The 13,224-nt window shown below is 39.3% G+C and overlaps 1 protein-coding gene and 1 long non-coding RNA gene across 2 annotated transcripts in view; both read right to left on the bottom strand.

Annotated features, from left to right (window-relative positions):
- LOC106808146 overlaps positions 1 to 3,793 on the bottom strand; it is an 8,771-nt gene extending 4,978 nt beyond the window's left edge. The window contains exon 1 of the long non-coding RNA XR_001393752.1: positions 3,735 to 3,793. This is a non-coding gene — a long non-coding RNA (uncharacterized LOC106808146). The remainder of the gene's footprint in view (positions 1 to 3,734) is intronic.
- Positions 3,794 to 8,378: 4,585 nt separating this feature from the next.
- LOC106808142 lies at positions 8,379 to 12,866 on the bottom strand. The gene is made up of 2 exons (XM_014810724.1): positions 12,821 to 12,866; positions 8,379 to 12,723 (listed from the first exon to the last, which is right to left on the bottom strand). The coding sequence occupies exon 2, from the start codon at positions 12,662 to 12,664 to the stop codon at positions 11,336 to 11,338; it is 1,329 nt and encodes a 442-aa protein (XP_014666210.1). The 5' UTR covers positions 12,665 to 12,723; positions 12,821 to 12,866; the 3' UTR covers positions 8,379 to 11,335.
- Between the last annotated feature and the right edge of the window lie 358 nt (positions 12,867 to 13,224).

Raw genomic sequence — 13,224 nt, 5'->3', positions numbered from 1 at the left:
CAGGGTAAACACCGGTTCGCGTGCGTGCGTGCGTGCGTGGTGTGTGTGTGCGCGCGCGCGCGGCGTGTGTGTGTGTGTGTGTGCGCTGTTTGTTTGTTGGTGAGCGTGCGCGTGTTTGTGCAGATGTTGTGCGTTTGTGTGCGTGTTTGTTTGTTTGGTGAGCGTGTGTGTATGTGTGTGTGTGTGTATGTGTGTATGTATTTGTGTGCATGCGTGCGTGTGTGCGTTGTGTGCATGCGTGCGTGTGTGTGCGGGTGTGCGTGCGCTCGTGCGAGCATTCGTGCGTGCGTGTTTTTGTTGTGTCGCGCGCGCACGTTATAAGGACACTGTTGTGAGCGGCTTTCATGATCAGACATGCATTTATTGCCGCGGTTGTGCATTGGTGTGGGAGACACTAAGATGTCTAACATTAAAGAATATAAATTATATCGTGTATGGGTGTTCATATACGAAATTTTTGTAGCGTTTATGCATACATATACTGACAACACCATGACGTCAGCTGAGGGAAGCGAGAAGAGCAGAAACACATATGGTCACATAGCTTCTACCAGGGTAATAGTAAGAATTACACTCAACTAATTAGTATAAATTTTAACAAATAATTAACATACAGCACATATGAAACACACTCTTTTTATTACAACGTGCAACTTCTTTGAATGACAGCTTCAAAACATGATTGTTTAAACTATTTTACGTAAGTTTGACACAGGTTGCAATACAGAGAAGTCATTAAAGGATACATTACTCTAGGTTCATTTGGATATTTTCAGTTAAAATATGTTAAATTACGTATATTAAAAGTTGTTATGGTTCAATACTCTAATAGAAATTAAAATTTTTAATGTTTTAAATTGACGGCTATACGTTGCTTACAACGACAGGTGGCGCCACTGGAAGCGCATCCACTGAACAGGTTGCGCAAAGGTCACATTTCGGCTGCAGGCTACAGACGAAGGTGTTTCTTATTTATTACTTTAAGGAGGGAGGATTCAATATTTAAACCACACTTAGTTTCAGTAAATTTGACGAGAATTTGTCCTAAATAAAATTCGTTTGGTTAAAATTAAATAGGCAGTTAGGTATAAATATAATTGCACTTTTTGATTTGCCATCGTCTGTAACGTGTAAAATAAATTGGAAAAAGCGGAGCTTTTCAGGGGTGTCAGCAAATAATCGCGCGGTATCATGTCAGCAGTCAAAATTAAAAGATTTCGAAATTCATGTTGTTTTATGACAAACGTGAATGGGTAATTACTAAATTTGTAGGTTATTATTTATGCACTCATAATATACTCTAAATTTAGGGGAAAGTATCCCTTTCAACAAAGGTGGAAAGATCACATTAAATTTTGGTGAATACTGCGATTTGTGTCATTGCTGTGGACTGCTTGCTTTAAGAGGCATACAGGGAAATGGATCTGTTGGAACCTATAAAAAATATTCATTATTTCACATACAAGCTGTAAGTTTATTGCTGTTCAGGCCAGGTATCCTCGCATGTTTTGTTCTAATTCAGAACTTGGGGATCCAACCTGAAAAGAATAATAAGTGATTAATTCAAAAATTTTATGAATATCACAAATTGCGTGTTGTATTTTTAACGTATAGTTCAGTTTTCAGGATACAATAAGGGTTACGGACAGGTACCTCTGTAAAGGGCATTGCAATATTACTGCTCACCAAATTCAATCAAACATCTTATTTAATAAAAAGTTACGCTCACTATAAAATGATAATTATAAAAAATTCATCGCATAATTACGTGACGGAAAAATAGCTAAATTTATACAAAAAAATTCTTTTTTTATTCTCAAAACAGCAAAGGGTTGGGACTAAAACTTTAGAGTATAAGTTGTTCATATGTATACTAAAAAAAGTGTCCTTGGAATTTTTTTTTAATGTTTTATTTTAGAAGTTATGGCTGTTTATTTATGCGATATTGTTGTATCTTACAAAAAATAAGATTTTCATGCATCTTTTCAACTTATATCCTAAAATAAAACATTTTGGAAAAAAATTCCAGGACTATTTTTTAGTCATACGTACTATGAACAACTTAGGGCTAAAAGTTTAGGTCCCAACTCTTTGCTGTTTTTGGAGAAATAAGGAAAAGAATTGTTTGTATAAATTTACAATTTTTGCCATCACGTAATTAGCGATGAATTTTTTAATGATTATTTTCATCGTGAGCGGTAAAGAGAAATCTCTTTTATGAAATAGATATGTGTTTGAATAATTTGCGTAAGCAGTTATATGTTTGCAATGCCCTTACAGACGGTACTGTCTGTAACCCTGAATGTATGCCCTTCAGAGACAAATGTTATATAACTGGTGTCATCTGTACAGTTAAATACTAATGAACAACATGGCCTACCCTCTTTAACACAGGCTTCTTTTCACGCTAAGAACCTTAGCTGGGTTGGCACTGCGGTGTTTTTTTCGAGCTTCTCTGAAGTCACCTGCCTCATCGTCTAAAATCACCCTTTCATATTTTTCAATCGTCACTAGTTTTCGTTTGTTGTTGGGGCAGTTTCCTCGCTGTGTAAGTTCTGTTGATCATGACCTTGTTGCCTTGAACGTGGAGGCAATCCCGTAGACGGCAGTGATGAATGTTCTGTCAACTTCACCAGATGCTTCTGACACCTCAACAACTCAGCATCAGTTTTACCATCTGAAGTCTTTGATGCATTCGCTACTTCACTCACATGACAAACTGTCTCTTCACTGCTGTTACTGGAAACGCAACTGGCTGTCTTTTTCAACTTTAGCTTCCTCTGCGTCGACTCTGTGTTAAGTGCACCTAACGTGATCAATTTCATGGGCACACATGCTTGCTGCTGGAGGAGGTTTAACGTGATACAGCCTTACTATTCACGTTGAGCCTGTCGTGTGTGAATCAGATGATCGTTCTGAAATATGCAGGCCTGCAGGAAAAAGTAATATGGTTAACCTATTGACCTTAGAAGGTGACTGGTCACTGGCAGAATTTATGACAGTTACTTTGTTTTAAACTTTGGTGGTGTCGCTCGATGGGAGCTTCATTTAGCTGGTACAGTCTTCCAGATCAAGAATGTAATAAAACACTGGAGTAGTTAAGCATGCCTACTCAATCACTTACATAGGACTGACTGTTATTATGAAGGACTATACCAGGCGCGGATTTAGGCCGGTTTGCACCGATTTCCAGAAACCGGTCACAGGCTGGGTATCTTCAGAATTGACCCTCAAAATTCACCAGAATGCACCAAATATAGCCTTTTTTTTTTAAATTGTCGGGGGGCATGCCCCCGGGACCCCCTAGCTGTGACTAGAACTAATGGAAACTGCGTACCCAAACCCTTTGATCCGCCCTGCCTATAACTGTGTATATGTCTGATGTCTACACAAATACCACATAACAGGGGTTGACTTTAAAAGTAGCTAGTGTGGCCACTCATTAGTGTAGGAAAGCAGCTAATTATAAAACATTGTAACAAAGTTAATATTTCTTTAGAAAATAATCCATCCATTCAGAGAGAATTACCTGCTTATGTTTCCATCAAGATGATGGTTGGCTATGTGCATTCTAGTATCAATGTCATAAACACAGTTTACATATTTAGTAATTAGTCATTTTGTAAGTGACAGGTTCATGTAAGTAATGTAACTAGAAAACCTTGATATTGTTGTTACTTCTTTGTGATGTTATTCAGGTAAATTGCTCAAGACGAACACATTTAGTAACTTACTTTTTCCCAATTATAGTTTCCTCAAACAGTGCTTTTTCTTAAACGCTGGTTGGGCTAAGTGTTGCAATCTGTGCAGTCGTTGTTCCCCTTCTAGTCTGCTCTGCAATCAATCAAGTGAACATCTACGTTGATGCGGTGAATTTATGCAATAGGTGAACATTTCTAACTATTACCTATACATGTATAACAGTTACAAGGCAAGCAAGTGTTTACACACATGCCCGCAAGCACACGTACATTCATGCACAGACATGCATGCACATACTCGTGAACACAGACAATTCTTTATCGCAGTGGCTACGCGTCCGGTCATCCATTACAAAGCTCAGCACAGATTCCCCAATACATGTCCCGATTAGGTCACACCCCCCTTTCAAATCGTTGATTTTACTGGATTTACTATTGCTTTAAAAGTTACAAAAACACATTTCTTTTTATAAAATACCTAAAGGTAAGTAATATTATGGTAAAAACTCATTGTTTATTGTTGTTTACTGAAAAATATATAGTTGGGTTCACATACGATATATATGACCGGACGCGTGGCCTGGGAGCTGCGCGTCCGGTAACTGAACGTGTAGCAATGGCCATTCTTTATTACCATAAAAAATGGGCTTATTATTGAAATACTAGTATATATGAGATGCAGCAATAGATATAATGTTATACCATGTTAATGTCTGATACATTTAGGTTCATAGATACTGGTCCATAATAAAGAAACAAACATGATAGAAAAATGGAAATTCAACAACCCAACATATGACACATATATTTTACACAAACCTGTAGTGTCTCTGTGGCCAGGGCAACACAACCTTGTTATATAGATTTATAAGTTCCTGTTGCTGTAGGCTTGTCAGACTTGCCAGTGGGCAACCACTCTGTAAGCATAATTTCATTGTTTTAATAAACAGTGTAGTGACTGAGTACTGGAACTGCAAAGACAAGTATAGTTAGAAACATGGCTAATTTAATCAGGAATACATTATGAACAAAGAAGTGTGGGTCACTTGAAACATAAAAATTCAACATTTGTATACCTTAGTTTACTTGCGATCATGTACAGTCGACCTTCGTTAGTACATACCCTGTTTATAACGTTTACACTGCTACAACGCACACATCTCCAAGTACCGAATTTGTGTAATGCATTATTCCACTTGCCAGTATCGTTTACAACGTACACCTTTATAACGTAAACTTCAATACAACGTTCAAATTTTCACGAGAAAATGCATACTAGCCTTCGTTACAACGTACGGGACACTATTCTTGGGCGTGTGGCCCATATATAACGATGTGTATCTCTGCGTGTGTCTCTCTCTCTCTGTGCGTGCCCGTGCATGTGTGCGTGTGTATGCATGCATGTACACTAATATTAATAATAAATATAGTTAGTATATTCATAGTGTTTTACATCACGAACACAACCTACCTAATAAATTACACCCCTGGTCGACTTCTGACAAACTCGAATTTATATGCAGTAGTCGGTAGTGGCAGTAATGCTGATAGGGTCTATGTCCCCCAGGGTACTGCCGGAACGTACCCTGGGTACGGTCTGGTATACCTGAACGTATCCTGGTAACTATCTAGCTGATATGGTTAGGGTTAGAGTTAGGGTTAGGGTTAGAGTTAGGGTTAGGGAGTAGGCGTAGGCAACTCCCTAGACTCGTTAGTCTAGTAGGCAAGGTACGGTCCGGCATATGAGATAGTAGTATTTAGTACCAGGTTACGTTCCGGTATACCGGACCGTACCCAGGGTACGTTCCGGCAGTACCCTGGGGGACATAGACCCTATCAGCGGCAGTAATGTTAGAGTAAAATAGTAGGCTAAAATGCATAAGATTAGTAATAGTATTTTTATGCAGCATGCAATTTTGCAAAAATACACACAGATTGAAAAGATTTTTCTCCTATCATGCCACCGAATATGACATTTTTACAGGATGTGATGTATTCTGTTGGCTACAACTTACATGAAACGATGGCTGAAAACTCTCTTCAATTTGTGCATAGGTGTGAAGTTATTGTGTAAAAATACCAACTGGACACATTTTTTACCCAATTGTTTTACTCTGGCATTAAAGCACTGCCACTTCTGCAGGATATGTGGTGAGGTGGAATGTGGACATTGTGGTTGTGGCATAGTCAATAAGATTAATACAGTTAAAGATAGGTTATCATATCTGTTATGTGCATGACAAGGTAATAGCAGTAGTAGCAACAGCAGCAGCAGCAGAAGTAGTAGTAGCAGTAGTAGTATAGAAATAGATTAGCCCTCACCCACAAAGATAGGGGCATCTGTAGCCTGTAGGCTGTAATTACTAATAGTAATACTATAGTACAGGGCTGCCAACATTGAGTTAGAGTTGCGAGTGAGATTATGTGAGGGAGTGGAGCGACCGAGCGGGGGGATGGTGTGGTGTCCCCCTACCATGATGATGATATTGGAATTCTCTCCCTTCATTTTTGGTTGGTGGCAAACTTGAGGCTTTTTCTACTGCGATCCGCAGTATTGACCGGTCAATTTGATCAAATTTGCCTCTTTCCGTCTTCGATACAGTCCCGTGGACTTTGAAGACTAACGGTGCGCTTAGCCTTAGGTTGGTTACGATGTATATCTAGTCTACAGCTGCTTCGTTGATACCAGTGGAAGTTGGAACGTCGATACGCTATCGTGATTTTACACTGCATGTTGGGGGGATTCTTGCTTCAGTACTACTACTAGTACTACTACTACTACTAGTACTACTACTACTACTGCTGAGAGGGTCTATGTCCCCCGGGGTACTGCCGGAACGTACCCTGGGTATGGTCCGGTATACCGGAACGTACCCTGGTACTATATTATATGCCGGACCGTACCTAGCCGGCTACTCCACTAACGAGTCTAGGGAGTCGCCTACGCCTACTCCCTAACCCTAACCTGAACCCTAATCCTAACCATATCAAATAGTGACCAGGGTACGTTCTGGTATACCGGACCGTACCCAGGGTACGTTCCGGCAGTACCCTGGGGGATATAGACCCTATGTCACGACACTTGACTAGTACTACTACTACTAGTACTACTACTAGTACTGCAGCTGCGAGTAATCATGTAGGCTACAGAGTACAGTGTCAGTAGGCCTACAGTACTGAGTACGTACATTTTCCATATGTCAAAAATCAGCAGCTCTAATCTGTAATCACTTACCGATCAACATGTAGGTAATACTGTCAGGAAGGCAATAACCGTTTAGTCTTGATCCTCATACTCAAGGGGTCGTTGTCGTAACAGGTACTACAGATATGTACCCGAGGTACATATATGTATACACAAAGTGTACCAGACTTGTACTACAGAAGTGTACCCTAACCCTAACACTAACCCTAATCCTAACTCTAACCCTAAACATACCTCATATAAAAATATAAACATAATACTAAACAACCTAAAACTACCTTGGGTACATATCTGTAGTACGTACCTGTTACGACAACGAACCTTCGTGCGCTAGTACTAGTAGTAGTAGTACTAGTATTACTACTACAAGTAGGCCTACTTGTAAGTTGTATGTTTAGTTAACTGTTATTCGTGCATTTTTTTAATAAACGCAGCGAGGGAGAGCGAATTGACTGTACAGTCTTCAAGTACAGAATAGTGATTTGTATTGTGGTCGTACCTGTGTCAGATAGTATATCAAAGAATCTTTGGCAAGGATTTCACTGTATAAAAGGTCTACACTTCGGTCCCTCAATTCGTCGGTGGGGGCCGCCATTTTATTCTTGACTCTAACCTTAGATGGCCAATCACAGCGAGCTTTTTAACTCAGACAGATGACGTAATATCATATGGTTGGCGTTTGTCATATGGTCATATGGTGTGTCATATGGTGCGTCATATGGTCATGGCGTTTATCATATGGTCATGCGTTTGTCGCGGAACACAGACGACGCAAAATATCAAGTCTGTCTAACGTCGAATTAAATATTATTGGACGTTATTTCTGTATGTTTATTTCTGTATGTTTATACGGTTGGGATGTTAGGTTTACAATGTTTACTCGAGTTTGAAATTAGAAATTAATTGTAAATAGTTTAAAATAAGAAATAGTTTGAAATTGGAAATCGAGTCTGAAATCGGAAATCGAGATTGAAATTAGAAATCAAGTTTGAAATTTGAAATAGTTTGAAATTTGATATAACTCGTGTGAATACCATAGGTGGCGCTCCTGGGCCGCAATACTATACAGCAATAGTTGGGATCCAAGGAGCTACATATAACCAAGAGTGCATAATAGAGATATGCACTCTATTATGCACTCTTGATATAACTGTTATATGTAGTTCCTTGGTTGGGATCGAGTTCTCTGGCTCAAATGAGCACTATTCCTGCCCCAATTTAATTGACCCCCCATCTCTGCGCTAAACACGCGTTTTATGCACCTTTTAGGGCAGAACGTTTAGATCTTTTTTAGAACTCAATTTGTATACAGTACTACATGTATAGTTGGCTTGCAACGCGAGTGAGCTTCGCTAGTATGAGCCATGAGGGGGTGTCACTGTGTCGAAATTGAACTTTATACAATCAATGTGCAATCCATAGTAATATTAATAATAAACGTGAGTCTGAGAACAAAAACATGTACACGCATATATATACGACTTGTTGTACATCACAATTGTCATATTTGCAATACTCAGATCAAAAACACAATAAATAGGCCAATTGCCTAGTGCGAGTTCGAGTTTAGTGTTTTACAATATATTCTCCACATTTTTCATCAGCAATGGAAAGATTTCTATAAGTATTCCTATGCAAACTGTATGGTAAATGCAACCAGCATTACAAATCATTTGGTTATTATTATTATATACATACATAGTTCAGGAGTAAATAATCACAAATGTGTGATTATATTTACTCCCGATAGTTTCATACACGTCTTATGCTTCATGCCCAAGTGCGTTCATATTTAGATAATGAAACCACTTGTTCCCATGCAAATAACGAAGTACAGCAAGCAATGTTTTCACATTTTCAACAGACATTCGACAAACCTTGGCATAATCCACTACGCTACATCGTTTCCTGGGCTATTTTAGTCACGTAGGTTAGCATGCACTTCCATACATACATTTATGAACTGTTAGGGTATTACTGCATTACCAATCAAGAATCAAAACTTCCAAACTTACTATTTGACAGAGAAGGCTTCGCCTTTTCACGGGGCCGATTGGCCCAAGCCCCGTAAACAACCCCGTCTCTGGTGTCCACGGGGCTTTTGTTCCTGCCCCGTCAAATTTTGTGATTTTAAAACTTTTATTACATAATTAATCAGTATACAAAAATTAGCCCCTGCCTAGAGAAAATCAGCCCCGTCGAGTAAATGACGGGGCCATTTTAGGTCCCGTGGTTTTCTCAGACTGCTAAGCCTGCAGGGCCACTGCAAATGAATCCTAAACCATATTTAATATTTCACCGGGATTTCACATGAAGTTGTTACTTCTCACAAGATTAGATGCTTCCGATATGAACAACGAAAGTACTTCTGGCTAAGGCTAAGGTTAAATAGAGGTATGAAATCAGCCAGTGTGGTGAACGTTGACTGGATATTGAATAAACCCAATCATAAAGGACAGTGGTTGTCACCTAATAGACAACAAAAGCAACATTTTTATCATACGAATGCTATTCCTACTCCTAGCAAGATTATATAACGTTACCATACATATGGGTTCGTCAAGTCATTACATCTTTTCCCATCCATAACCTAGGTGCAGCAGTTTTTTATATATCTAAAAATACAAAAGATTTTCCAATTTTTTGCTTTGCAATTTACAAATGGATTCCATCAACAACAGCTCTCCATTATATTTAGAAGATGGCTGCACATAAGTGGTACTGCACTATCCATTTTTAGATGCTATACCTTGAACGACTAACGGACATCACCACAAAGGCACAAACCATGAAAACTGGTAACTATTTATAATACATTTTACTTAACTAAACAACATAAACGAAGACATTTGCTTACATTGCTAACTAAACATGATCCTAAAAACTCAAGCTGAACTGCAAACTTTAAAATATAATGCCATAGGTAAATGTTTGGTAGGTATCAACAAATAAACCAGAGTGAAGTTATTTGCAAGTCCTTCCTTCTTGCACGCGTTCTCAATTATTACAAACCACTTTTCTTGCACGTTATCTTCCTTCAGAATCGACGAGCTGAAAAGAGAAAGTAAACCAAAGAGAAATACCTTCAAAACTATAGAGAATGGTATGCAAGAACAATTTTTAACATAAATGATTTAAAACGTAAGATCCACCACAATAGTAACGTACCTAACATGTTTTACCGTTGTTAAATAACGTTTTTACTTACTTACATACCAATATTGACACAAACAATACTCATACATGTCATAACGAAAGCATTACAGCAAGTAAACAGCTATGAGATACATAACATTCATTGATATACCTACTATCAAACGTCCCGAAATGGAAAAATTTGTTTTTAGTGTGTGACTATTAATAGAAAATCTATTAGATAATTAATTAATTAATAATTAATGCTCCATCACGAGGTCTGATAGTAGTAAACGTTTCGAAACCAGCACAAAAATATACTGACCAATGTGTTGAACCAGTAAGCATACTAAACCATCTGTAAACTTAACTGATAGTAGTGCTCGACTGTCCATTCAGACTTCAGTTTGTTCTCATCAATGGTATCACACTGTACCTAAAACGTATACCACTCGCAATCAGTACTGGTTTCCACTATAGATCAAGAGAGGATGGATTATTACAGTAAGTAAGGTTACATCAGGGTAAAAAATACACGGGAGCGATGAGCGATACGCTCTTCAAACCTCCGAAATCGCTCATGTGAGGTTCAAAATAGCTCCCGTAAAATTTTTGACGATAACTAATTTTCCCACAGACTTGAAAAAAGAGCTCCCGTGAAAAAAATGAAATTTTTCCCCTGGGTTACATCATACAATACATGCGTGCAAAATATTAATCAATCATGTAACTTTACCAATGTAGTTCAGACTGCAGATCACAAAATACAGCAGCTTGTCACTGACCTTCATCATTTGCATGACATAGTCCAGATAAAAGTGCTCTTGCCCCTACCTCATTCCTTGTCTACTCTAATAATTCATTCTCTCTTGCCATACATGCACGGGTAAAACCGTAAATGCATTCACAATGCATAGCAACCGATATTGATAACCAGCTTCATTTGGAAAGGATAACGGCCAGGAAACAAATGCAGACGGAAATGATAGTAACATAACTTTTTGAATGTTATATCTCTATATAACTCTTTTCTCAATGCAATGAAACCCATAAGACAGTGGGAATCCTTAACATCTGACAACTGGTTAACAATTAGTACTGATTCATACGTTATCAGTAATATACCGACCATTTGGATTCATTCACCATCTGTAGCAAAATCAAGTGTAGGCCATTGCAGTCCCTGTCCACTGAGTGGTCAGGAGAATGTGCTGAAGATTATCGCCGCTTGTATCTAGTCCTTACATGTCGTGGCAAACCTTGCTGAATGACGCACACAAATGTAGACAGCAACTTAAATGTCTGATGCACAGCTGTCTCCGTCCGACTCAGCACCGGACTCCCTGTTACCTGGCAGTCCATAGCAATGATCGAGAGCGACTTGACTGGCATTTTCACTACACTGTGGACAAAACTCTACTGAGATTCTTCCACTCGACACATGGAGACAGACTCCACCAGTGGGATCTTGCCTGACCATAGCACTGTTCCTTTTGCTGGTTATCAATGGAGACCTGCCAGGAAATGGTGTCTGCTTACATGGCGGCTGGGCAGAACACGGACCAAGTTTCTGACGTTTCGATAACCTAGTCGTTGGTCTACTGGGCACTTCAGTACTCGTTAAATTCTCCTTTTTGCATGCATGGCACTTGCACGACTGTTTACAGTCTGCTGCATGCATTCGCTTTGTAGGTGCTTTTGAATTGATGGATGTAGCAAGCTTCATACCTGTGCTTTGAATGTTCATGAGCAGTGAAGCCAATTCACTCTGATTAGCCAATACATCCCGCAAATAATCAACCTCTTTCTGTAATGAGCGCAACATTGACTTCATAGACACAACTTGATTTTTCATTTTCTTGTTTTCTGCTCCGAGTTCCTTAGAGTTTTTCTCAAGGGTTTGAACATACATTTTCTTCTTTATTCGATTTTCACGAGCTGCAATTGCATTTTTAGACAGAGACGTGTCTTCGGTAATGACGTTGTGTAGGCTACTTTTGCATGTACTAGATCTTGGCGACTTTACAAACCCTTCACTTGAACAAGGAATGACTTGTAGAAAAGGAGCTACCAATTCTGACTCCACACATTTAATGTCAGCTTGATATGAAAGTTCTGACCCAGAGTCGCTGAAATCCATTTTCATTTCAGGCATTATCTTTCCTGCCCTGTCCAGCCCTGTCGTGGGCAGTGACGGCTCACTTCCTATTATGTTGCAGAGAACATCATCAAATTCGTTTATGGGCAAAGCCAGTTGTTCTTTATCCACTGTCAGGGAGGGTGATGACAACTCTACATCAGCCATGGTATTTGTTGAATCAATGGAATTGAAGTCAAACCCAGAAGTTAACGACTGTGAACGTATTCTCGCGTATTCTCCCACAAATTGAGAGCTAGGAAAAGACAGTTCAGGAAATAAGTCTGTGTACAAGCAATCTAGCCCTTTCACGGCTTCTGTTTCTATCGTAGCAAATTTGCCTCTTCTGGACTCTGCAAGGTGTTCCTCGTTTTTCCTTATTGAAGTATCTTCGTTCTCTCTACGTGTGCCTTGTAAAACTGAGGTTGCCTTGCCGCTGAATGGGCCGACGCCAAAGCTCAGGCTGTCGTTGACCCCGATTTCCATTCCAAATTCATCCAGCTGATTCGAAGAATATGACCAGCCTTCGACTTCGATATTCCCATCTATGAAATCAAAAGGCAACGAGAACATATTTATAATTTATATAACACTATACGAAGTATGAGCTAGTCATATATTGTGCAAACAAGTAACTTTTACCTAAACAACGTCGCACGACCAAATCACACGCAATACCAATATGGCGCGTAGTAGAGAAAATGGCAGCGCCTCGAGCGGCACACCGACATTTAGACTGGTACCATGTCTCTATACTTTCAATCTATATCGAATAAATTATTAGGCGGAGACCCAATCTAACGTTTGCTTTACGTTTGCTATACGTTTCTCGCTATCGTTGGAGCCTAGGCATTAGACGTCCCTGCCATCTCCTCGTTTCAACATGTTATTATAAAGCGAACTGGAAGGTAGCCAGTCTAGGATGGGTACACCTGAGGCCCGACGCGGCGCGGTTCACTAGTGCGCTCGCAACTTTCATTAGACGACTAAAATGGCTCAAGCGTGTACTAGGCTGGCGGAAGAAAAATTGCTACAATTTAATATGA

Source organism: Priapulus caudatus, unplaced genomic scaffold (assembly GCF_000485595.1).
Source record: "Priapulus caudatus unplaced genomic scaffold, Priapulus_caudatus-5.0.1 Scaffold255, whole genome shotgun sequence".
Classification (NCBI taxonomy): Eukaryota; Metazoa; Priapulida; class Priapulimorpha; order Priapulimorphida; family Priapulidae; genus Priapulus; species Priapulus caudatus.
Note: the sequence above shows the minus strand (reverse complement) of the source record. Positions and strands in the feature narration are given on the sequence as shown.

Excerpts from the sequence above, each read along its gene's own strand:
- LOC106808142 (XM_014810724.1), bottom strand. The coding sequence starts at position 12,664 with ATGGAAATCGGGGTCAACGACAGCCTGAGCTTTGGCGTCGGCCCATTC.